Source organism: Scatophagus argus, chromosome 14 (assembly GCF_020382885.2).
Source record: "Scatophagus argus isolate fScaArg1 chromosome 14, fScaArg1.pri, whole genome shotgun sequence".
Classification (NCBI taxonomy): domain Eukaryota; kingdom Metazoa; phylum Chordata; class Actinopteri; family Scatophagidae; genus Scatophagus; species Scatophagus argus.
Window position 1 is genome coordinate 5902810 of NC_058506.1, and position 23702 is coordinate 5926511.

Consider the following 23702-nt stretch of genomic DNA (forward strand, 5'->3'; position numbering starts at 1 on the left):
ACCAGCTGCAACACTGAAGTATATCACTATCAGCAACAGTAATCTAGTAATAAATGTTATTCTGTTGTGGGCCATTCTGTGCTTTTTGTTTTGTTACTTGTGTTCCACTGCTGATACCTTTTTATTAATTGAGAATTTGAATGCAGGACGTTTACTTTACATTTACTTACTTTTACTGCTAAAGGTCTGAGTGCTTACCTCAGCACTGCTCATAGGGCAGTGTAAGTAAATTATAGTATATGACTCCAACAGAGTATAGTGAGACATTAAAATGTCAGTTGTCAGGTGGGACAGTGATAACATTTTCCTGAAGTTGCCCTGAATACACTTGTCTGTCATGGACTTTCTTGTCTTTCATGTAAACATTTACCAAGGCTTAAAACCCAAGAATTTCACAAAAATGAAACAATTTGTGTTGTGTTAGGTCTTTTATTTTGTAGGGGAAAATAACTGCTGTAGACGGAAGTTGTAATATTTCGCTCGTATCTCATTGGTCAGCGAAGTTGGCGACCTGCTGAAAATAAAATTTCCGCGAAATGCGGTCATTTTTACCTGCAGTGGCTGAGCAGCTTTTCCAAGATATTCAAAAAGCGTACCAGGAAGCGTCTCAAAGTAAGACAAGAGTAGTAGCTGGAGATAAATGTGAAAGGTGACCCGTAAACTCGTGAGTTACATGTAAACGTAGCTGTAGCATTGCTAGCTACATTTGGTTATAGCAGAATGTGAGACACTCGCTTGATTTTCTAAGCAAACTTGACGTTGTCTTTTCCTTTGTTAGTAAGTGATAGTTCTTTCCCATTTGGAAGCCTTTCATTGAAACGCAGTTGTTAATACTATTTCCGTAGAAACGCAACATATTTGTAGATAACATTTTATTTACATCGTGACTTGTTCCCACGTTTTACAGCGGTGTAGTTTAATTGTGGGGCTGCAGGCGGCGCTGCTGCCATGCACTTCTACCTCTAGTCTTTTCTCCATACACAACACTTTTCCCAGGCTAGTATAGGCTTACTCTCCTGAAAAGATGGATCTTTTTCACAGCAGGCATTTTGACTTGTCATAGTTGGATAAACACCAGTGCTAATAACTTAAATAAAAATAAAAATATTTTATTGTGTCTGCCCCAGTAAGCTGTGACCCTGCAACAGAAGCAGATAAATGAAACTGAACCATCGGATATTTCATTTACACCTGTGCTGTGAAAAAGGCTAAAGTGCATGCTGGCCAACGGGAAGGGTTTACGGGGACACTCAAATGGAACTGTGCCATCATTTACCTTAGATGCTGTGGAAAAAATCCCACTGTTGGTTTTATGACCAGCTTGTCCAACATGGTGAGACAGACATATTTCACCTACCACTAACCTATTTTTATCACCAGGCTCTCATATTGACCGATAACATTAGTTACATATAAAAAGGTGTCCTTGATCAGTTTTTCTCTGACAGGATATAAAATTTGGGGATGTTATAACACATAAAACCAACAACGTATCCTTTATGGATGTATATCGTCCATAAAGGATTACCTTCTGCCAAGCCCTAAAGCCTGATATTGCTCAGTATGTCTCAGCTGACGTTTATCACCTTTAGTCACTGATTGTGGTTTATTCTGTACCAAACCAAAGTCATGTTTAGGGACTAAATAATGTGCAGAGTGGAATAGATATCATAGCGCTCCTCCAAGTCGGTGCTTTGCCTAAGAGCCTAAGACCATGAGGTTTGGACTTGAACCCATAACTGTTTGACCTTTCCACCCTTCATATTGTTGCAGGAGTAGAAAAACACTCTGATCCTTAACCAGAAAGTAACATTACCACAGTGTAAAAATACATGATTAGAAACAAAAGTATGCATTGTTACATTTACAAATGTTACCGGTACTTCTTTATATGTGTATATAATTTCAACAGTACATGAAAAGCAATTACTGACTTTTAGCAAATGCAATGTAACAATAGTATAGTGCAACACAAAATGAAAAAAATACAGGCCCTCATTTCTGATCATAGGTCTCCAGTGGCCTGTACACATTTTTTAAGAAGCAAACTCAAGTCTAACAGGTTTTCAGCAAGTAAAGATTCTGTCTGTGTATCTAAATATGACATCTTTACTTCATCAACTCAAAAGCAGAGTGGATTTCTGTCTTCTAAATAGACTCCAAATACTGCGTGCACAATATAGATGCTTTTTATTCAGATAGACCAGTTGTTTGAGCTAGCGTGCGTTTTGAGAGTTGTTTTCATATGGTAAAAGCTGAAAAGGTTCATTCAGGTGTGAAACATGGATACTGCTATAGGAAATTTATGAGTAAAGTTTGATCACTTAAATCTGTCGAAACCAAAAACTTACTTGATTTTTCTTTTTCTTTTTTTACAGTTCCAGATGACCTGCTTATAGCGTAAGTATCAATCTTCTAATACCCATAAAGGTGTTTAATATCCTCTGACTGACTCATGATCGATGTGAAAAGGTCTGGTCATGGCTGGATCTGAGTGGGTGTGAAGTGCACAAACCACACTGAGGAGTAAGAGGGAGACATTTTTACAGTCTGAATTTGCCAAACAGACGTAGCATGGAGACACAGTGTCATGATGTGTCGTTACTAAGACATTTCCTGGCACAGTGGTTTGAGTTACTGAGAGTGAAAGGGTGCTCACTGTCTGGGTCAGCACGGCCACATCCTGTCTGTTTGTCAGGAAGCCTCTGGTTTAGGGACTCCTTATCCCAATGTGTGGTAATTCAGAAGCAAATGTCTTTCCATTTATGTTTATTTTTCGGTTTCTCTCATCTCTTCCTCACAGGCAAAATCTTGTTGTCTACATTAATTAATGCAGGTAGAATATAATTAACAGCTACTCTAGCAAATTGAGTCATTCAAGTTTTGATTTCCATTAAAAGAGTTTTGTCTGGGATCGGGGGGAGTACTGTTTGCATTTGCATTCAACATCGATATGATTATCTTACAGTGTCTTTTACATCTATGTATAAATGATATTTAATAGTAGAATAATTTTCTAGAATATATATTTCGATCCCAGACTGGTCTACACTGGTGGAAATTTTATTTTTCAGTATAAAAGACTGTGACACTGCTAGAAAACTGCTACAGTGGGGGTTGGCTGTCTGGTGATTTTAGATTGGGATAGATCTTGAAGGTGTCCACAATGTACTTTTCAAGTGAATGGCAGAGATCACGGTTTTCAATATCCTGTTACTTCTGTCTCCAAAGTTCACACAATCTCATTGACGATCAGGTCTGTGCTACATGAACAAACCAGCAGAGTGATGTAGCCAACTAAATGGCTTTGCTAATTGGATAAACTAATTCAAATGGTTCTTTAATGAGTGAAATATTGCAAACAATACAAAGTGAATTATAGCGAGCAAAGTGGTGGATGAGAGGCTTATGCCATAAATGAACCATCTTCCATACACACATCTTCCAAGGAAATATTGTGTACTAATGGTGGATTTTGAGAAATTCCAAGATTGATTTACAGTCGTCCTGTAGTATACAAGGCATTGCAAAAAAGATCAGAATTTAGATAAAAGATCATGATTGCAGTTTAATAGACTGTGATTTGATTTGATTTATTAATTTTTTTTGCCAGATTGCGCACCTTTGAGCGATGGCTTGGATTATTGCTCCTAGTTTTTGTTATCAGTGGATGCAAGATGTTAACATTTAGATATTTAAAACACATCTATAAACTGAATAATATTTTTTGCCACATGAAGCAGTAATTCTAAACATAAAGTTTTGGTGTAAATCCCCTAAAACTAGAAACACATTTGTGTGAGAATTAAACAGTCATGCCATGAGGATGTGTTTGTAAAAGAGGCAGATATACCAGTTCTTCTGCCAACAATGTCACCAAAAGTCAACTCCTCAGGGCAATGAAAGAACATACTTTTTTCATGAGAAACTGCCACAGTCAGGAGGGTCCTTGAACAAACTAGTGTAATGTAATCTTCCACTGGCCTCCTTTCTCCCTTTTATTTCTCGTGTCTTACAGGCTGAGGTTTGTCTTCGGGCCTTGTGCGCTGCAGGCATTGGACCTGGTTGACCAGCGTTCAGTCACCTGTCTGTCATCTCCCAGTGGACGCAAAGCATTCCAGGTCTGTCGTGCTTCTGACAGTTTGGCACCTTAAAAACTGTAGTGCTACTTGCACAGTTTATATACTCTGCTTGAAGCATGCAGTCATTATAACAATATCTACAACATTCTTCTACATTGTCAAACTTGTAGGAGCTGCACAGTTATTGTGTGCACAGATTCATTCATTTCTCTGAATCAAATTGTTGGACTTCAGGATTTTCTGCCCCAATAAACAGTGGATTTGTGCATGAGTGAATGAACATTGTTTTCTGATTCCAGGTAGTACTGGCTTATTCATTGTGTATTTTTCAAAATTCAGAGTGAAGTTGTGCCGTTTCAGCTGGCAAAGCACTATATTTGCCATCTAAATCAACAACATCATTAGCACAAGTGACTGTTGGGCTAAAGTACCAGACTAAAGATGTATTTAGTGAGTATATGCATTGTACTTTGTTTTGGTTCAGACTAGGGGTGTATGATATGAAGATTTTACGATTTGTGATTGATCCCTACATCAAATTGTAGATATTGCATTATTCAGGGTTGCATGCTTGTCTTTGTCCATACTTCACATAAACCCGTTGCCTGGCAGATCGCTAAGTGAACAAAGCAGTAGAGTGATGTACCCAACTTGATGGCTGTGCTGACTGGACAGATTTTTCTGCTTTTCCTTGGATGACATGTTGTAAATAATGCAATACAAGTTATAGGTAGCAGCGCTGCAGTTAAGAGGCGTGGTTGGAGATGGAGAAATTCATCAGCGACATCACATCTGGTTATAGTCTACAGGGCATTCAAAAACCAAAAAACAAAAGATCACAATTTAGTTAGTAGATTGTGATTGCATGTAACAAAATTTTTTTGGCTGGATCAAACACCCCTGCTCCACCATAGTCTTAGTCTTAGGGTCTAAGAATGTGACCTGTTGAGTTTTATTTTTGAAGATGCTGTGATTTAAACTAGCCAAGAATGTTGTTTTTCATCCTCTGCCACGTGAGGCATTTTTACTGTCACAATTCCCTCCACCAGCTTATCATTCAGGAGTCAAAACATTCTTGATCACTGTTCGGTGCCATGAAGTCCTCACAGAGAAACAGACATGAGCTGATGTTCTGTTGAAGAGAAGCCGTGACACATTTAGTTTATAAGTCTGTGCGTTACAATATAATATCTGGATTTCACTCGGTGTTTATAAACCCTCACAGTTTTAAAAGCACTTTAGAAATACAGAATATTCTAGATGTTATTAAGTTTCTTCATCCCACAGAAGAAATGCTGTCTGACGTCAGTTTTCTTATCCTCAGGGTTATAAGAGCCAGTAGGACATAAAGTGACTTGTGGGGAGAGAAACCAGTCAGTCCATTGAGGTTGTGGTCATTGTGACCTAAATTTCCTGTAAACTACTTCAGGCTCCTGCAAAAACATTGTAAAATACAATGCAGCTAAAAACGGACATGTATTGTGTTCTGTTGGGACAACTCAATTGTTGGTGTCTTAATTGTTTCACTTTATTTTCCTCAAGGCTGTCTATGACGTTTGTGGTCCAGCAGCATGTATTGGAAATGATTAATTTAATAGTCTATTTTTATTCCCTTCTCTTCTGGAAAATGTTTCTTTTTTTATGTTATCCTGAGCTGTGGTTGTTTTATGATTGTGACTTTCTCCGAAATCAAATCCAGTTCAGAGAACTAGTTAGTTGAAAGAAAAAAAAATCTCAAAATTATGTCAATGATTGAGTCATTGTTTAAATTAATTTAATTCAAGCATGCCAATTAAGTACTGGTTCCAGCTGTCCTTATATGAGGATTCACTTCATGTCTTATACGATCATAAACGAACATAACAAGCAGTTTAAAGGTGTCTCTCTGCGATCTGGGAAAATGCTCAGTTTGTTAGCTGCAGCCCTCGTCTGTCCAGATAGACAGTTTCATTTCGTTGGTACAAATATGTTGCCAACTCAAGTGTTCCCTGAAAGTGACACAAGTGTGTTTGCTTGTTGTACTGTTTGCTTATGTCTGAACCTGTGGGAAGCTCACACGTTTCTCCCTCTGGTCCTTGCTTTATTGCTCCATTGTTTGCTTGTTGCTCTGCAACACTTCAGTTTGAACATCACTCACCCTTGGTAAAAGAAGCTGCCACTCACACATAGCTGTAGAGGAATCAAGAGTGTTTAAAGTAGGATGGTTCAAACTTTTTGGTAAATATGTTCATGCACTTCATGCAAATGATTTTACTCTCATCTCATCAACAGCTAACCTGACTGTCTAAAGGTTGTTTTTTTGTGTGATTGTACAAGTAAGATGTTCAGTTGTGATCTTTAGCGGAGCCGGTAGGATTTTGTTGCCTTCAGACAGAGCCAGTCTGGCTGTTTCCAGTCTTTATGCAAAGCTCATTTGTCTGCTCCTTGTGGTTTCATGTTTACTGCACTCACATGAGTTGTATTGATTTTCTCATTTAAAAGAAAGTGAATAAGAACATTTCCCAAAATACAGCAGATCAGTCCATCCGGTGTATCAAACAAATGAGAACATGTAACAGAACATTATTTTAAATAATCCAGAATGTTTCAGCAACCCGTTGTTTTCTACGGCAAACTTGAATGTTTCAGACTAGCGTGATCACTAAAGTTTAAATCATCAGCTTGTTCATTTGATTAATCTTGTGAGTACTGGAGTTGATTTGGAGTGATTTTTACTGGTCTTGGATTTGTCCACGTTAAAAATCCCTTCTGTGTTTCCATCGACCTACAGGAACAGTCATCTCTTGGGAATATTAATATTACATCATCTGGTAATTCACATGACATCACTGGGAAGTGATACAACATAAACAGTATGTTAGTCACGTTCTTCTTTGTCGCAAATCTCGGAAACTGGGGTTTCTTTTGTTGAGTTAGCCGTAGTGAGTGTTGCTGCTATGATCTTGGGCAGGTCTGTTTTATGTTTGAGCAGTTAGTGATGCATTAAGGCAGACTTGAGTTTACACAGTGTCCGACTCAAAGCCATGCCACAGATATTTAGCATAACCCTGCTGTCTGACTTCGTTTGAATTTGACAGTGGGTGCTTCAGTATGCAGCTTTTGAAAACCGACCAAGCTTTTTCCACCTCAATATCTGAAGTGAAGTGACATTTTGAGGAGCAGTGCCTTTAAAAATAAAGACCCATTGCAGTTACTTGTCTGCTTGTGAAGAACTCTCTCAAAGTTCCTGTAAAATGTTGGGAGGATGATAGAGCACATTTCTCCCATTGGATCATTAAAAAATGTTCCTAACAAAGCAGAAGTTATCTTTCTTAAATGGCTGTCAGACAATCATCAGGCCCAGGTTTAGAATTTAGCTTTATTCTAAGAGAGTACTGTATTGAGTTGAGGAAGTGACTTATGTGCTAGCTGGGCAACACATCAAAAAGATGCTGAACTAGTTGATAAATTAGGTTTTTGTCATTTCCTGTTAATATACTGTTTCCATGAGACTCACAACTTTCTCATGTTGTCGTGGCTGGTCTCCTCTTCGCTCGAAAGGAATGAATAAGTCATGAGAGCGTGGCATTTCACTGCTGGGATTTTTCACCTTATCTCATTCCAAATGTTCAGTGACCTTTTCATTCTGCGGCCTGTTGGGAAACAAAAGTAGTGACTAGTGCCCACAGCACACAACAAAACAAACAACAAACTAACTGTTTTACACAACAAAATGTTGAGGTTGCTGATAGATAGTGAATGCCCAAACATTTAATTAATTCATTATTTCAGTCAAGCAACGTGCCATACATTTCAGGCTCCATCTTCATTAAATATGAATGTGAAATATGAATATGAAATTTATTATGTTCAAGCTTTGGAATGTTTGTTGAACAAAACAAGCAATTAGACTCAGACTATTAAGACTCATATGGACTAGTATACCTTGTTTATGGATTTTCACATTACAGTACAGTTGTAGGGTACAGGAGGATCAAAATTATGACTTTGTAGTATGGCTTTTTCTGTGCTTCGGATCAGGTTTGACATCACTGATCAGGTCCTGTCTGTCTGAAGGATTTTTAGCACCTGAAGTAGCTCACTGGCACTTGAATGAAATACAGGTGGTTCTTCAACCACTTTGACACTGTATAAGTCAGTCAAGGACTCAGAAGAGGTGATGTAAGTATACTGGAGCACAGATACAGGGGGTATGTATCTGAGTGACTTCCCAGAGCTATTAAATTCCCTGATGCCTTGTTTGCGGTGTGGAACTAGTGGACAGAGGGCGTCCAAATCCTGGCTCTCGGGCTCATGGCGGCTTCCAGACGAGTATTCCTGTGAGAACCAGCTTTTCAGGCAGAGACCGAGCCAGAGCTGTGCTGAGTCTTTAACTCTCACTGCGCCTTCTGCAGAGACTGAATCTTGATGTATGGTGTTGTTTTGAGGAAGCCAGCATCCCTACCAGGCAGTGGAAGCCTACAGTTTGTGGTGTCTGCTGATAATGTTAGTCGCCAACTTTGCAGGGCGAGCTGCAGCGGAGCCACATAATGTGTGATGACAGCAGGCAACAAAAAGGACCCGAGTGTGCGTTGGTTTTCAATAAACTCGGTTCTTTAGAAGCTGTAGTGGTCCTTGGCTCAGTCTTCACATTTGTACTGCTTATTTCCTGATTCTGCTGTCGTGCTTTATTCATCTTTACTGAGGTGTTTTAATGCCATGTAATTATCTCCTGTGTGTCTTATTTATAATGAAGTGTCAGATTGAAGAAAAGACTCTTTTACTTTTACTTTTTTTAGGTCACAGGGGAAAGGTGATTTATATAAGCCCTGGAGAATAATGGAGCCTGCTCTGCCATCTTGGGAGGCATTAGTTATTGTGAAGCGTCAAGCTAATCCAGCAGTTTAATGTCCTCATGTGTCATCTGCATGAGGACAAGGCTTAAATCACTGTCTCTAGTTGGGAGTGAACACCAGCGTCATGACAGGAGGTTCTGTCAGTAGAGGCCATTAGACAACACATACGGGTTGTTAAAAAATGCATCGTTTATATCTTGTCTCCTCCGAATAACTAATGTGAAATGATGGGTTTGGTGAAAGCAACCTCACGTTCAACCCAACCACTTTTCTGTCATGTCTATAAAACATTTGAGAGAGAGAGAGAGAGAGAGACAGAGAGAGAGAGAGAGAGAGTCCACCCAAAAACAGAATTCAAGTTGGGATATTGTAGTGATTTTTGCAAGCTTGAAAATAACAGCATGCAGACTTGAAATAATTAGCTGCTACAGTGACACTCTGTGAGCTTTGAGACTTCCACCCAAGTCAGTTTATTTGAAGTGGGAGTTTCCAGCTGTGAAAAAGAGGATATGCATATTTGCAAGTAAAATAGCACGACTGCTGTCGTAAAGTGTGAACAGTTTGGTTCCACATATGGAGCAGCTGCAGGGCAGTTCTACAGATGACGTCGTCATCATCAACATCTTCATCATCGCGTCGTCTCTATACTGTGTAACTGAAGGACATAAAGTATAAATTATATTTTAAAAAAGTGTTGTCAAATACGCAGTGTTATAAACAAGTAAAATGGAGGGAAAAAATCAATCCAAAGGGGGCTAAAACACTTGACTTAAGCAATGTGCAATGTTACGTTAGAGAGACAGAGGAGAGAAAAGAGAGAGAGGGGGAGAGAGAGGGGGGGATGGGAGAGAGAGAGAGAGAGAGAGAGAGAGAGGTGTACTTGGAAACAGCTGTGATTCTCAGAGCTCAGCCAATCATGTCTGGACAAGTTGAGGAACGTTTCTGATGAGGTAAAGCGCAAGTTTTCAGGCCTTTACTTGTGTTTACTATTTTTATCATGAGCAACTGATAGCCACTACAGACAGCATTATGATCATACTTGATTGGTGCACATCTTCCCTTTTAAGAGAAACAGTTGTGCATGAACTTTCAAATGAGGTCCATGGACAAAAGCTTTGCCACATATTTAAATGTACTTTGCATGAATCTGTTGCAGGTAATGGGAAGCTCTGGGTGTTTGTACACTTGCTTTGTGTCCTGTCACTACTGCCCGTGCCCGGCATTCGCCTACAGCGTCCTCCGCCGAAACGAGGGCCTGCTGGTGAGTCTTAAGCACCTTCACCACAGAACAAACATCAATACTTTGGCACCAACCAAAAAGTGCCTGTACTGCAGGCTGGTACAGATTGCTTGGTCAGATTTGTATTCATCTTTACTTGTGCTTTAATCAGATTAGGACTGTCACTGAAGATTTTATTCTTTATCAGTCAGTCTCATAATTATTTTTGTGATTAATCAGTTAAAGAAAAATAAAGAAAAAAAAAACTGATCACAATTTGCCAGAGCCCAAAGTGTCGTCTACAAATGACTTCTTTTGTCCAACCCACAGTCCAAAACCAAAGGCTTTTCATTTACTATCATAAATGACAAAGAAAAGCAGCAAATCCTAACATTTAAGAGGCTGGAACCAGAAAATAATAATAATAATAAAAAAAGAAAATTAAATGATCAAGTGATTATCAAAATAGTTTGCAACTAACTTTCTGTTGATTGATTAATTGACTTATTGTGGCTCAGTCTGAAATAATTTTGCCACTTTTAAAGCTGTAATTTTGTAAAAGGAAAAAAAAATAATTTAGTAGCAAGACATATATATATATATGCATATGGATATATATGCGAGCTGCAGCAGAGCCAATGTACTGCTTTTCCATATATATATATATACTGTTTTCACAAAATAGGAATAATATTTGTACTTGCAAAAGGGTACGTTTGGTTTTGGAAGTTTGGAGGAAACAAAAAGAAAACTTGTAAATGTTATTTTTTGGCATTTAAATTTTTTACAATTGAGTAAATATTTCATGTAAAATATATTGCTGAATTTTTGATTCGCCAAACCTACTTCAAATTGTGTGTGCATCTTCTCTGAAAAGAGCACTGTCTTTTACTGTTTAGTTGTAGCGTTTAAGTCCTAATCGTTTCTCATATCTGCACAGTAAGAAGACACTGTTTAAACACATTTTAGGGAGTAACTCATTAAAACAAGTGTATGTGTGTGCGAGTTTGTGTAGGAGGAGGAAATGTTCTCTCCCACCAGCCCCACTGGAAATTACACCCTTGATAATATTACTTTTTTACTATTAATAAAAAACAGTATTAGACACTACACCTAGATGTAAGAAGACAAGACAACCACTCAGATGTACACATGGTGTGCTGCTGGGGTTGAACACATATGTATGGTACACAGTGTTTACAGTAGCATATTTACACACAGACGCATGCGGGCTGCCTCACAGCCATTGTGTCTTGTCAGTCAGACGTGTATCCTGGAGAAAACTGTCGTCCAGTCAAAAGTGAGATGTCGCAAACGTTGAAATGTGTGTAACAGATGTGCTGTGGTCGAGTCACTGAGGGGTGTCTCCTCTCTGACTGGCTGTTTTTTGCTCTAAATATCTTCAAGCAAACGCCCTCCGCTCCTGCTCCAAATATCACGAAGACTCATTTCCCTGGAGGATGCTGCTAAAATCAGTATGAGAAACGGGGAGCTGCACAGCGGACTGTGGTGACTCCTCATGAGCCCATCAGCACTGCTGATAACTTTGGCCACGCAAACACAGAAAACTAAAGCTATTCGCTGCCTCGTCAAACTCTGCGGTAACTTTGATAGCCGTCTAGGTGAAGCTGCCCCCCATTTTGCATGGACTCTGTACACTCAGTAAGTTTGAGCGTGCAGTCTGCAGTCCTCCCCTGCAGGAGCCACTCTGTTTGTTCAGGGTCTCTGCAGATTCCAACATGACTGGATAAGGCCAAAGGCAGGTCCATACTGCTCTGACAAGCAGGTCAGAGGACAGATAAAGGATCTCTCCCACTGCCAGCACACAGCCATGTGTTAATAAACAGAGTCAGGACAGGACAAGCTAGTGAACAGACTTCTGTGCATTTTCACCACACTTTGAATTTGGTTTATTGTTTATGTAAAACGCTAATCCACAGGCTCATTGGTGTGGAGAGAATCTCACTTACAATGCATGGAACAGGCTGAGGGGAAAAACAAGACGATTAACATGTTAATGTAGATAATAATAATAAGAGGAACTCATGCACACAAATCCAGAACTGCTGGGTTTTTTTTGTCATTCGGCTAACACCCATTTTGTTAACTGGACTTATGTCTTACTCATCATTCAAACAATATATTTAGGAAAGAATACACACTCATAACCCTCCTAATCACGTGCTTTTTATTTATAGAAATGTTTATGGAAGTGTTGGAAATTGTCCTGACATTTGCTTTGTTACGATTATTCTCGGATTGACGATTACTCAGTGGAAAATTCCCAGCAGGACAGAGCCAAGTGGCTTCTTTCTTGACAGCTAGTGTTTTCTACTTGCATTATTCCAAATGTTTCCAGCAGTGTCCAAACTTAGAGAAATCCGTCATTGTATTTTCAAGTTAGCGGTGCGTTTACTTTGGTCACCTGTTGCTATAATTTGAATAAATGTAACGTGAATTAAACGTTATCTGTGAACATTTTTCATGTCAGACAGGTTTCCCATGATCCCACACTACATGCAGCTTTGGTTTTGTTTTTATTTAAAGGCCCCACCCCAGCAGCAGAAAGTACATACTGTGTGTTTAAATGACTGAAGTATCATTAGTGCCTCACATGTGTGTCATTAATCACACAAGTGCTTGTTTCCATGTAATGAATCTTTTATTTTTTTTTTCTCCCAGTGCAAACACATTCTGGCTGTCTACCTGTGTCAGGCCATGGGTGTGACTCAGCAGGAGAGTGTGTCTGATCAGCAGATGTCCACGCTGCTGAGCGGGACAGCAGCCCTGTGACTCCCAGGTATGTTCAGTACAGCAGGTGGACCAGCACACACTCGTGGTCCTTCTAGGACAAGAGCTGATATTTTGGACTGACTTATTGGGTCGCTGCAGAGCTGAGAGGATTGGAGCACATGATCACTACCACGCTTTCTGCTTTTCCATAACCATAACAAAATGTTGCTTTTATTTATTTTTTTTATTTGCATGAGCTCATGGTCTGTTTCCAGAGGAACGACATCTTTTCATTGAGCATGTTCTTTATTTTTAGCTTCTTTTTGTCTGAAGTTGCATCAATTAGGGAAGTAGAGAGTATCTGCAAGTTACTTCAGGAACATGAAAATGCTGAAACATTTTTCCAGTATGCCATTTGTAAATATAAGTGGCCAAATGATTTAATGCTTGAAGAATAAAAACTGATCTATACGGTATAAACATTGCCTTTATTAACAAAATAATTCACCATACGTACAGATTGCATCATGTTAAATAGCAGTATCGCGGTTGTAGTTTTGTTGAATGAAAGAAAGAATGGCCTCTGGGAAAGGCTGAACATCAGTTTGACCACAGTGGATGTTTTCCTGATTAATAACAACACGATAGCTCACTGACAGATACTTCGGAATGAAAGGCAGGAATGTTGATCTAGATCAACTTGTCAATGTCAGTTTTACCTTGAAAATCATAGAAGAAGGCAACAGTTGGACATCAATCAATAGCTTGTAGAAAGCCAGACACCTACAGTACTTAATTTTTTTACACATCAGTCAACAAAGACAATAACGTTACAGTGCAGTTACAGTGTAGATGTCTCCATCGGAATGTACTAAACCTTTGGCACACTCCTGTATTTTAGCCCTTGAAGTTGGTCAGAGGTGGTACACCAGACACAACAGCAAATGAGAGGAGATAGAGAAGCATTGGAGTCAAGTTCTCAACTTAAGAACACTTGTTAAACACCAGCACAACAGGGATCAACAACACCAATGACACACACCAAACGGGAAATAATCTAAAATGTCAGTGCAATGAGTTTTCGTTTGTGTAGTGACGGCTTTCAGGTGACCAAACTCACCCTCATTATTTACCCCCCACATAAATCACATTGCTCCAAACAAAATGCTTCTTTGCTCTGATTGAATTCATCAAGACCTTTTTTCTGAGATTTATCAGCTCCTGCCCCAGTCTTTTAGAGGCTCGACTGGAACACGCATCACAATGCTGATGATCCCACCCATGCAGAAGAGAAGCAAAGCATCAGGTACTCTCACATCAGACTCGGTGCTGCAGCAGACTGTGATGCTGTGTGTGTGTGTGTGTGTGCACCGTCGTGTGCAGAAAGTTGGCCTCTCAGAAAATATTTCATTAGTGTTACCTTTTTCACTCTTTAAAGTTATTTCTGTCTTTGTGGGTTCTACTGCACTTTGTTATCTATCAACCAGTGATCTGATCAAGAAGTGTGAGCTCATTAATCAGTTGTTTGATTAAAATGAATCCTCTGTGTTATTTTTTGCTCAATTCACTTGGTTACTGAGCAGCTCGTGGAGGACTGACTGCACTAATGGGGCAGATGAGGATCCCAGCTGAGACTGCGTCTGAGGTTGTCAGCTAAACTCCTAAGGCAAAGGACATTCATATGCATCCAACTGAACCAAAGCAACAGGGCTTTGTATTATGTAAGCCACTAAATACATGTGTACCAGAAGCTTGGATGATAAAGAATCATGTAAATTGCATTGATTTGAAGTCAAATTGGCTTGTCTACTTTAAGTATGTTGTCACTTTGTTGATTAAAAAAAGCAGCTGAAAATGCTCTATGCAGATGTCATACTTTTGTAAAGGGTACAATCAGTTTCCCACTTCCTGAGCTTTTGTTTTGTTAACATGGAAATGATATGCAGCAGCACCGCAGGTGTGTTTTCCTAAACTACTAATGTCTGGGTCTGTGTGACTAAATCGGATCATGCTGTTTATCCACTAGCTCCAAAAACCCTTCCACTGGCTCTTAGCCATAGGGGTCACAAGATAATTTTGTGACCCCTGAGGATATGAGAGATGATTCATGGGACAGGAAAAGCATTTATATTCTTGTTTATGTTTGTAGTTCCCCCCTTTTCTTCTAATTTGTGATTTGTATGAGAGCCCACATGGACTAGTGTGTCCCTCTGCCTGTGCACACATTAACTTTGGAGGATTCATTAGTGCAGCGACAGAACACCTGCAAACGCTGGCATTTAGATGAAGCAGCAGCTCGAGAACGTCGGCTGTTAGGCTGCACAAAAGGTATTAATAAAGAAAACCTGAACTTCTTACTGTATTATTGAGCCTGTGATAAGCATCATTATGAGTTCATTTCAAAGGGTCACGGGCCAAAAATAACCACAGATGTAGACTAATACTATTGTACCTCTCAGGGTCCACAAGTACAGATCTAGCCACACAAAAGTTTTTTGATCTTTACATTCTCAAAGATAAGGTCTTGTAATAAATAAATTAATAAACACTGGTACTGAATGTTGACAATATAAAATAGCTTGGCAGAAAAAAGGAGTGTTTGGAGTTGTAACAGGGTGGATTCAGAATGACGAAGAGGATTTTAGAATGTAGCAAAGTTTAGATCCTGTTCACAGTCCTACAAATCCAGTTAGCTTCAACATTTTTTTTTGTTTAAATAAAAAAATCCTTCACGATACAAAAGTTACATAAGACTCGCCATTTAACTTTTCACCGCTCGACCCCTGATACTCAGCACAGTTCTTAAATAACATCTGTTCATCTTCACTATCACACCCTCTGTAAACATTATAAACCTCAGTGAAAATAAAATTCAAGAGTGAGACAATAGAGTTGACAGATAATACTTTGTCCTCTGTCATGACTCTATAGCAGAGGGTCAATGGTCATGTGGATCTGGTCTCTATTGCGTCTGCTTCCATTGGAGCTGAGGTACAGCTCCTCCCTGCGGCACAGGAAGTGTTGGGCCAGGATCTTGCGGAAGGTGTTCCTGAAGTCCTGGATGCGGTAAGCGTAGATGATGGGGTTGACTGCGGAGTTGGCATGAGACAGAATGATGGCCACATACATGACAAACTCTGGCTTCTTTAGCTCACCGTAAAACAACGTGAGGCAGTTGAGGATGTGGACGGGCAGCCAGCAGATGGCGAACAGTCCCACAATGATGGAGAGGGATTTGGCAGCCCGGATCTCCTTCTGCAACAGGCTGTGGTGATGGCTGTCCCCGTTGCCCACGCACTTGAGCTCGATCTGTCTCAGCTGCTTCCTGGCCACGGTGAAGATCTTCAGGTAGATGCCCAGCATGATGAGCAGCGGCGGCAGCACACAGACGAAGAAATTAAAGTAGACCATGTACTGCATGTCCACCACGCTCTCAAAGAAGCACTGGAGCTCGCAGCTCTGTATTAAGTCTGCTCCGCCCCTCAGCCCTTCCCCGAGGTCAGTGTCTGTAGTGTTGTCTACAACAGAGCTGCTGTTCTTGCAATTCGAATACTTCAAGTTCCAGCCAAAAAAGGGGATGAGGCCAATGACAAAGGAGAGGATCCATAACATTGCGATGATCTCTCTGGCAGTCTTTCCCGTCATCAACTCATTGTACCTGGAGAAAACACACGGTTTGATCAAAGTCTAAATGATACTGTGAAATGTGGAAGTTTTGGACAAATGTCACACTCAGAATAGGCTCTAAAGATCAGGTACAGCCCATCTCTAAGAGGTACAAATGCAACAAGACTTTCAGAGTGGGACTTGTATTTCTGGTTAAGCAAAAAGGATTTTACTCTTTAGCAAAAGGGTCTATTTTGTACATAAACATAAAGCCATAAAGTTGTCAAACACTTGGAGTAACAACGGACAGTCGCCCCAAAGGATTACGCTGAAGGCATGGCAGCAGTGTTGTGGATGCCACCTGAGGACTGGACTAGTTCCAAAAGTTTTGGTAAGTATGAATCATGGTCCCTATGTTTACATTCCTGTGTAAACATAGAGACCAGGTTTAAAAATACTAGAATTGCTCTTTAAATGATCAAGAAGTTGACTAACAGTCCTGAAAATACTGTAGCTAAAAATTCACATATTTTGATTGGACAGGCACCCATAGAGACTGTTGCTCTTTTGTTTTGCACATACAAAGTGCAAAACACTTGAAATATTTTATCATCTTCAGCCCTGTGCCGCTAGAATAACATAATTAAAGCACATCCAAATGAAAATGGATGGAGATCAGCTTCCAAGTCTTGGCAGGTTGGTTTTGACAGCGATGTTTGGGTTGTTTGATTTTGTGACAAACTGCAGCAAACTGTCTGTTAACAACATCTTAATGACCAAGCTTTCATACGTGAAAAATTATACCCCCAATTAAATTATTAAAAGCAAACGAGAGAAAAACAGGTAGAGGTAAACAGCTAAAAGAACTTACAGCTCACACTGTCTTCCACGAAAATACGGTTTAGTGCTTACACTGACAGGCTTGTTTGTATGTTACTCCTGAGTACATCATCAGCTGCGAAGTGCAAACAAAGTCTGCTGCTATCTCTCTGACTATCTCACATCCTGTTTTCACCTGAGTTCATATCACAAACATAACAGTAAAATAGCACACGCCTCACTTGACGTGTTAGGTCAGTTCACGCGTGTTCTGTATAGATATTCACATCAACAGAGCATGAAGGCTTGAAAGTGAAAGAAGCCAATGAAGCTGCGCTGATGGACTTTTTTTTTTTTTTTTTTTTTTTTTTTAAGGTCTTCACTTTTCATCCATCTCAATTTGTGCGTTTTTGCTGCCAAAACTCCATCTTGTGTTTTTCACTGTTGGTAAAGAGATGAAAGTGGAGCACTAGATTGATTAACTGATCGTGTTTCCCATTAAACCACAGACTCACTGAAATGTGAAATGATGAAGAGCAGGTGCACGGAGGCTGCGTATGCAGGGCTGACTCACACCAGTTTCGCCCTGACTGTCCCCATCATATGAACTGTGCTTGAAGCAAAAGGAATTGTTTCCTCAAAGTGATTCATGCAATCGACTGCATGGTAATGACTCATACACTTACTGACACACACACACACACACACAAGCCAGTCTGAGCTGGAGGTGCCACAAATAACATCTGTGCAGCACAGGACACGATCACAGCAAATCAGAAAGAAGTGTAACTTTTGCCGTTATACTTTCATCATCATGAAATCATTAGTTCATGATGGAACAGAATCAGAATCAGAATTCCTTTATTAATCCCTGGAGGGAAATTCTTGAATCGGGAGCGTCTCTAACAGGCTGCACACGTATCGACGCATGCGCACTATGTACAGTTTTAATTAAATAATTAATATGAGCCATTAACTGAGTTGATAAATCATTTGTAAATCATAAATTAGTTAAAGTGTGATTAAAACATTAACAAGTTATTTAATCGTCAGTGACTTCTAAATATATTTCACTTGTTTATGGTAAAATACTTATGTTAAAGGATGGGATCACTATTTTTAAAACAATGCTCACAAACCCTGCATTTCCAAAGAGTTTCTGTTTAATGTAGTCAAGAGACCCTTCGTAACTTAGTTCTGATTCAGTCAACAGATAGGTAAACAAGGACACTGTGATCCTTAATGAGCCATCTGTAAGCCTACTTAACAATTGTGGTAAACTACAAAACCTGGCTGAAAAGTATCTGCAAAGTTCTCTTCTTTTCCTTTCTGACTCTTTTTGCACACCCACAGTTAACACAGCACCACCCGCAGCCTCCTGAGCCCGAGCAACTCGGCATCACCTCATCCTGCTGTTGTTTTACTCCTGCAGTTGTTTGTCGTTACCACCGCAGACTCTCACGTCCTTGACGAAAAGGCTGATGGTTAGTGTGTGCCACATAACCACAGTGTTCTCTGTGATTGCAGCAGAAAGTCTTGGTTGTGTGTCTTACTCATCTCTCTGTCCCCTTGTTTCCTCTCTGTCTGTTCATTGTCAACTGTCAAATAAGGGCAAATCCAAAACATGACTGTTTAAAAATAGAAAGTAGGTTATCTGCAGACACTAAAATGGACTATAACTAACCAGTGAGTAAGACAAAGAAAATGAAAAATAAATTACTTTAAAACCTTTAGCAATACATTTGCAAATATTTATTCATGCTAAAAGGAAGTGGGTTCAGCCGGCAGCAAACATCTAAGACTGTGATTACACAGGCAGGAAATGAATGCCATCAAAGTTAGTTAGTTAGTTTCAGAGGCAAAGCACTTATTGGTAAAATGAAAGTTACTGGAATGGTACGACCTCTTAATCATTACGCGAGTTCTCCTCCAAGTGCACATTCAGAGCCGAAACAGTTTGATATAAAAATCTCAATCAATCAATTATTCATCGATGGTGTGCGAGCCCCGCCTCTGTCCTGCGACCTCTCGGGGGGGGGGGGAGGCGAGCAGGTCGCCCCGGGGGTCACGAATAACAGAGCGCTCTGCCTTCCCCCTGCACCTCTCCATCCTCTGCTCCCTCTGTCTGTCAGTCACACGTACAACAGGCCACACGGGGACCATTTCCCAGAGGGCCCGTCTCCTGCACAACCGCCTCACACTCTCCCCTCTCTGTGTTCGGAGGCAGGGAAGGGCCGAGCGGCTGAATGGATTAGTTCTGGCATGACGACAGCACGCTGGCATCTAGCTTTGTTTTGCTTTCTTCCCCTGCTCCATTCGCCATACATCCCTTCTCTTCTCTACTGTCACCGTGCTTCCGCCCGGGGCCACAGACCTCAGCCAGGCCGGCCACACACACACACACACACTCTCACAGCATCCTCTTAAATGTCCAGCAGTGTCCCCAGTCCTGCTCCAAATGCAGTCTAACAGGTGGCCGTTCACGCTGACAGCACAGAGGATTTTGCACTTCACCCAGCTGGCAAATTTGTAAAGCTTTCACACACCAATTAAGATGTGATTATGCAAATAGACTGTTGTCTTGACAGAAGAGGGAAAGGTGAACAGATACAATTTCTCTGTATATTTTCATGGGGGAGATGGACTTGCTATTTCAGTGTGCGTCTTGCTGCCAAACTCAACAGCTACACTATTAAGTCTTGTTTTGTTTTGTTTAGGCTTTTTAGATTTTCTTCCTCTCAGAAAATGGTCAGATTGGTTTCACTCTGATATATACAAACAATCACAACCTGCAGTCAGTAATCACCATGGGTGTAACCCTGAACCTCCACTACCTTCCTGTCCAGCAGCTTTATGTGTAAAATATCCAAAAACATCATATCCTTAGTCAGCCCTCACGACTGTCAGCTGAGTGTCGAGCTAAAGCCAGGAAGTCTGTTAGCTTACCTTAGCATAAAGACTGGAACTGGGGGGGAAACTGGTTCTACCCTCAACTCCAAAATACCCCCAGCAGCTCCTCAGAAAGCTCACTCCTAAACATGTTATTTCCCCTTTGTTTGTTCTGCACACAAACTAAAATGTAAAAACAATAATTTGTGGTTTCATAGGGAGTTTCGTGGTAGACACAGTAACTTCACTGTACACAGAAATAGTTCAAGAACATAAAACTGCTGTTTGTCAAATTTAAACTTTGGTTTTCGTATGAATACAGAAAGCGAGATATAATGTGTTTAATCAGTGAGCTATAGAAGTGATCGTGCTGCTGGTGAGATACACGTCTGAGGAAATCTTGGTGTTTTATTTTCAAGACAAGCTGCACAAACCCTCACTCAGCACAAAACAACGCACAGTCCTAAACCTTAACTCTACCCCATTTCTTACCAACAGTAACCTCTTTATCAGACTTCTTTTCACTCCACACTGCACTTCATTGTGCTTTGGTCTCCACAGCTGATCCAGAGTCATTTCAGGACTGCATTTGTTGCCTCACTTCCAATCACCGTATGATGCATCCCTCACTGCCTGTTCATCTTGAAACATTTGTCTTCCTCTCATTTTCACTAAATAACATTACGGTAATTTGTTGTTCTAATAGAGCCTTCCCTGGTTCTTCAGCTCTAATACTACCTTAAATTTCCCATATTATTACACTATTTGTGAAACCGATGACACTGTACCCCACCCGCTTCCCTCTACATGTGTGGAAACAAAGTGAAGGAATTTCTCAAATTGTCCAATAAAATGATGAAACAGAGATCTGTTGACTCAGCAGCCGGGCGAGATTACAGTGACCACAGCTGTTGAGGTCCGTGATGTGATAAAGGCTATCTGAAAGCGCAGTCAGGACGGAGAGACAAAACAGCTGGAGGGTCTTTTTCTGAGAGATACAAGCAGGGAAGACGGGGGTTTGACGCAAACGTTGAGTGGGTGTGCGGCTCTGTCATCTCACGGGGTTTCAAACATCTGGCTCTGGCCTTTCACTTCCACTTAAAACATCTGTGAAAACACTTTTATCTGAGAGCGAATCGGGGCCCCAAAGGCCTGCACACTGGCCCTACACTCTCTCAAACACACACACACACTCCAGCCATCACTATGGACAATCCGAGCTTAACATACACACACTGGTCTTATTATCACTTGTGAGCTTCGGAGCTCGGCTTTCAGAGGAAACTGTAAAATGTCATGTTGTGAACGTTTTTATGACTGTTATGAGCGTGTCGCCGTTTTAAAGGCGATTTAAGTCAGTGCATTCTGTGTTTGGAGGCAGAATGAGGAAAGTTCGGTTTCCGTCCTTAGGTCAAAAATAGAAGCAGGAGTGGGGATTTTACAAGCCACTTGGTTGATGGCAGATAACATTCATCCCTGATGAGTGTCAAACTGTCCTTTCTTGCCAGTGTTTGAGTCTAATGGAAATGACAGCACATCACAGCACGAACAGCCCCCAAAACCACATCCAGTGCCCACAACATTCACCGCAGTGAGTGTTTACTTAAATAAATAAATAAATAAACTGACAACTCTCCGACAGGGTGAAATGTCAAATGCAACAGCACCTGCTGACAGACAATTCCCCTCTAATAATAAAGCTTTTACTTTTCAATTCACGGAAATATCAAGCAGCACTGTGCTGCCTCTGCCCCTTTCTGTTTCCTGCTCACCGGCTGCACAGTGAGGCTCGATGGCCTTTGCCGTCAGGATCAATGGGAGTGACACACTGTGGCCAATTATTGATCCAGCGGCTTCTGCTGGTGTGTCGCCAAACAATTGCATGACAGATCTTTGGCAGCTCTACACGAGGAGCAGGAGGTGTCTGCTGAGCATCACATTCACAATTCCTTTATTTATACCCGAAGGGAAATTCTTTAAAGAGCTTTCTTTATTCTTTATCAAGAGCTCACTACTGATCAGCTGAGGAACATTATTTTAAAGGACTCACATAATCAGACCCAGAGTTACTGGGTTTCTCCTGCTGAAACACCACAGCCACCACCACACTGTACAGGTGTAACTAAACCCATTAGATTATTGAATTAAGGTTTAGGAACATGCACTTCAAAGTGTTTGCTAAGTCTGTCTCCAGTACCCGATTTAAACAATGTTTAGAGAGGTGTTATCTGATTATCATTCCAACTTTAGATGTTAACTCTGCTATTTTTACACTAAGCTCCATAGGAAACATGAGGATTCATGAGATCTAAGAGCTGATTCTGATCTTTCAGGTCCTGAATTCAAACAGTTTCCATCATGTCAATGTTGAGTTACTTTAAAAAAAATATTTTGAATTCTTATAAGATAGGATGAAAGGAACTCAGTATTGTTCTGCTTAACTTGTTGTTCTGCTTAAGTGGGTCCTTTACAAACTGGGAGCCAAAAGCAGCAGATCCCCTATGAGCACCTCATTTCATTTAGATTAATTAGAGGAAAGTAAAATGAGAGCAACTATTCCAGTCTGAGGTTTCCCTTACGTAAGTAAACTTGTCACGTGGGGACAGATGAAGTTATTCTTTTTTAAATTAATGTCTCACAAGTGATGAACGATCATACTCACCTCAGAGGAATTTTGACGGCCAGATATCTATCAGTTGCAATAGCGAGAAGACTGAAGATGGAGCTTTGAGTCAGTACCAAAACAAAACATGCCAGAAAGAGGCATCCATAGAAGTCCAGACGTATGCCGAGGCTGATGGTTATGGCAAAGGGGATGGCGAGGCAACCGACCAGAATATCAGCCACAGCCAGAGACACCAGAAAGTAGTTGGTGGCGTTCTTCAAAGTGCTGTTGATCGCGACTGCCCAGCAAACCAGTATGTTGCCGGATATTGAGAGAACAGCAATTATTACTTCAATAACGACGTAGAAGAAATTCATCTCAGCGAAATGTGTTACAGGAATGAAATCTGCAGGCTGTTCACAGAGAAAGACGGTCACCCACAAAGCTGCTTCTAGTCCCACAGGACTAAAGAAGTCTTTCTGCTGTAATCCAGGAATATTCCACAAGTGTGAGCTGCACCGCCAGCCATCTGGTGAAAAAAAAGGAATTGACTTAATATTTTTTTAAAAAAGGAGCAATTTACTATTCCTGCTCCACTAAGTTGCCAAAAGCTGTACTAGCTGCGTTTATCCTCCACGCCAGCTGCAGAAGTGTAGCCACAGACAGAAAGTCACTTTACATTGTTGTCGCTCACCTTAATGATCCTGTTCATCGCCTCTGAGTGTTTTCACGTCTGCGGAGCGTCAAAGCGGCATCTGTGGATCTGCAGCGGAGCTACAATGTGGCACAACTTACCGCCGACAGCGGTTTTGAAGTGGAGGGCGAAAAAAAACAGGGGAAAACTCAATTTCACAGAGGCCACGCCCCAAACACACACATATACAAGCACGCGCCCCCACAGACAGAGAGTCACA

The 23702-nt window shown here is 40.7% G+C and overlaps 2 protein-coding genes across 3 annotated transcripts; one reads left to right on the forward strand and one right to left on the reverse strand.

Annotated features, from left to right (window-relative positions):
• Positions 1–460: 460 nt before the first annotated feature.
• zswim7 (zinc finger, SWIM-type containing 7) lies at positions 461–15223 on the forward strand. Of its 2 annotated transcripts, XR_006845243.1 has the most exons (7): positions 461–612; positions 2379–2400; positions 4019–4121; positions 10074–10178; positions 12819–12936; positions 14088–14175; positions 14453–15223. XR_006845243.1 is itself a non-coding variant. In XM_046411074.1 (5 exons), the coding sequence occupies exons 1-5, from the start codon at positions 537–539 to the stop codon at positions 12927–12929; spliced, it is 417 nt and encodes a 138-aa protein (XP_046267030.1). In that variant the 5' UTR covers positions 461–536; the 3' UTR covers positions 12930–13345. The 2 variants fall into 2 exon arrangements, 1 of the variants encoding a protein (XP_046267030.1); XM_046411074.1 differs by lacking the exons at positions 14088–14175; positions 14453–15223 and having other exon boundaries at positions 12819–13345.
• Positions 13339–23631, reverse strand: adora2b (adenosine A2b receptor). Its single transcript, XM_046411063.1, has 3 exons — positions 23483–23631; positions 22846–23317; positions 13339–16527 (listed from the first exon to the last, which is right to left on the reverse strand). The coding sequence occupies exons 2-3, from the start codon at positions 23163–23165 to the stop codon at positions 15795–15797; spliced, it is 1053 nt and encodes a 350-aa protein (XP_046267019.1). The 5' UTR covers positions 23166–23317; positions 23483–23631; the 3' UTR covers positions 13339–15794.
• Positions 23632–23702: the final 71 nt, after the last annotated feature.

What these genes read in the sequence shown, in the direction of transcription:
- adora2b (XM_046411063.1), bottom strand. Translation starts at nt 23,165, where the DNA reads ATGAATTTCTTCTACGTCGTTATTGAAGTAATAATTGCTGTTCTCTCA. An exon ending in GCCGTCAAAATTCCTCTGAG is followed by an intron (nt 16,528 to 22,845) that starts GTGAGTATGATC and finishes TGTTTTCTCCAG; the next exon opens with GTACAATGAGTTGATGACGG.
- zswim7 (XM_046411074.1), top strand. Translation starts at nt 537, where the DNA reads ATGCGGTCATTTTTACCTGCAGTGGCTGAGCAGCTTTTCCAAGATATT. An exon ending in GTACCAGGAAGCGTCTCAAA is followed by an intron (nt 613 to 2,378) that starts GTAAGACAAGAG and finishes CTTTTTTTACAG; the next exon opens with TTCCAGATGACCTGCTTATA. An exon ending in GTGGACGCAAAGCATTCCAG is followed by an intron (nt 4,122 to 10,073) that starts GTCTGTCGTGCT and finishes AATCTGTTGCAG; the next exon opens with GTAATGGGAAGCTCTGGGTG.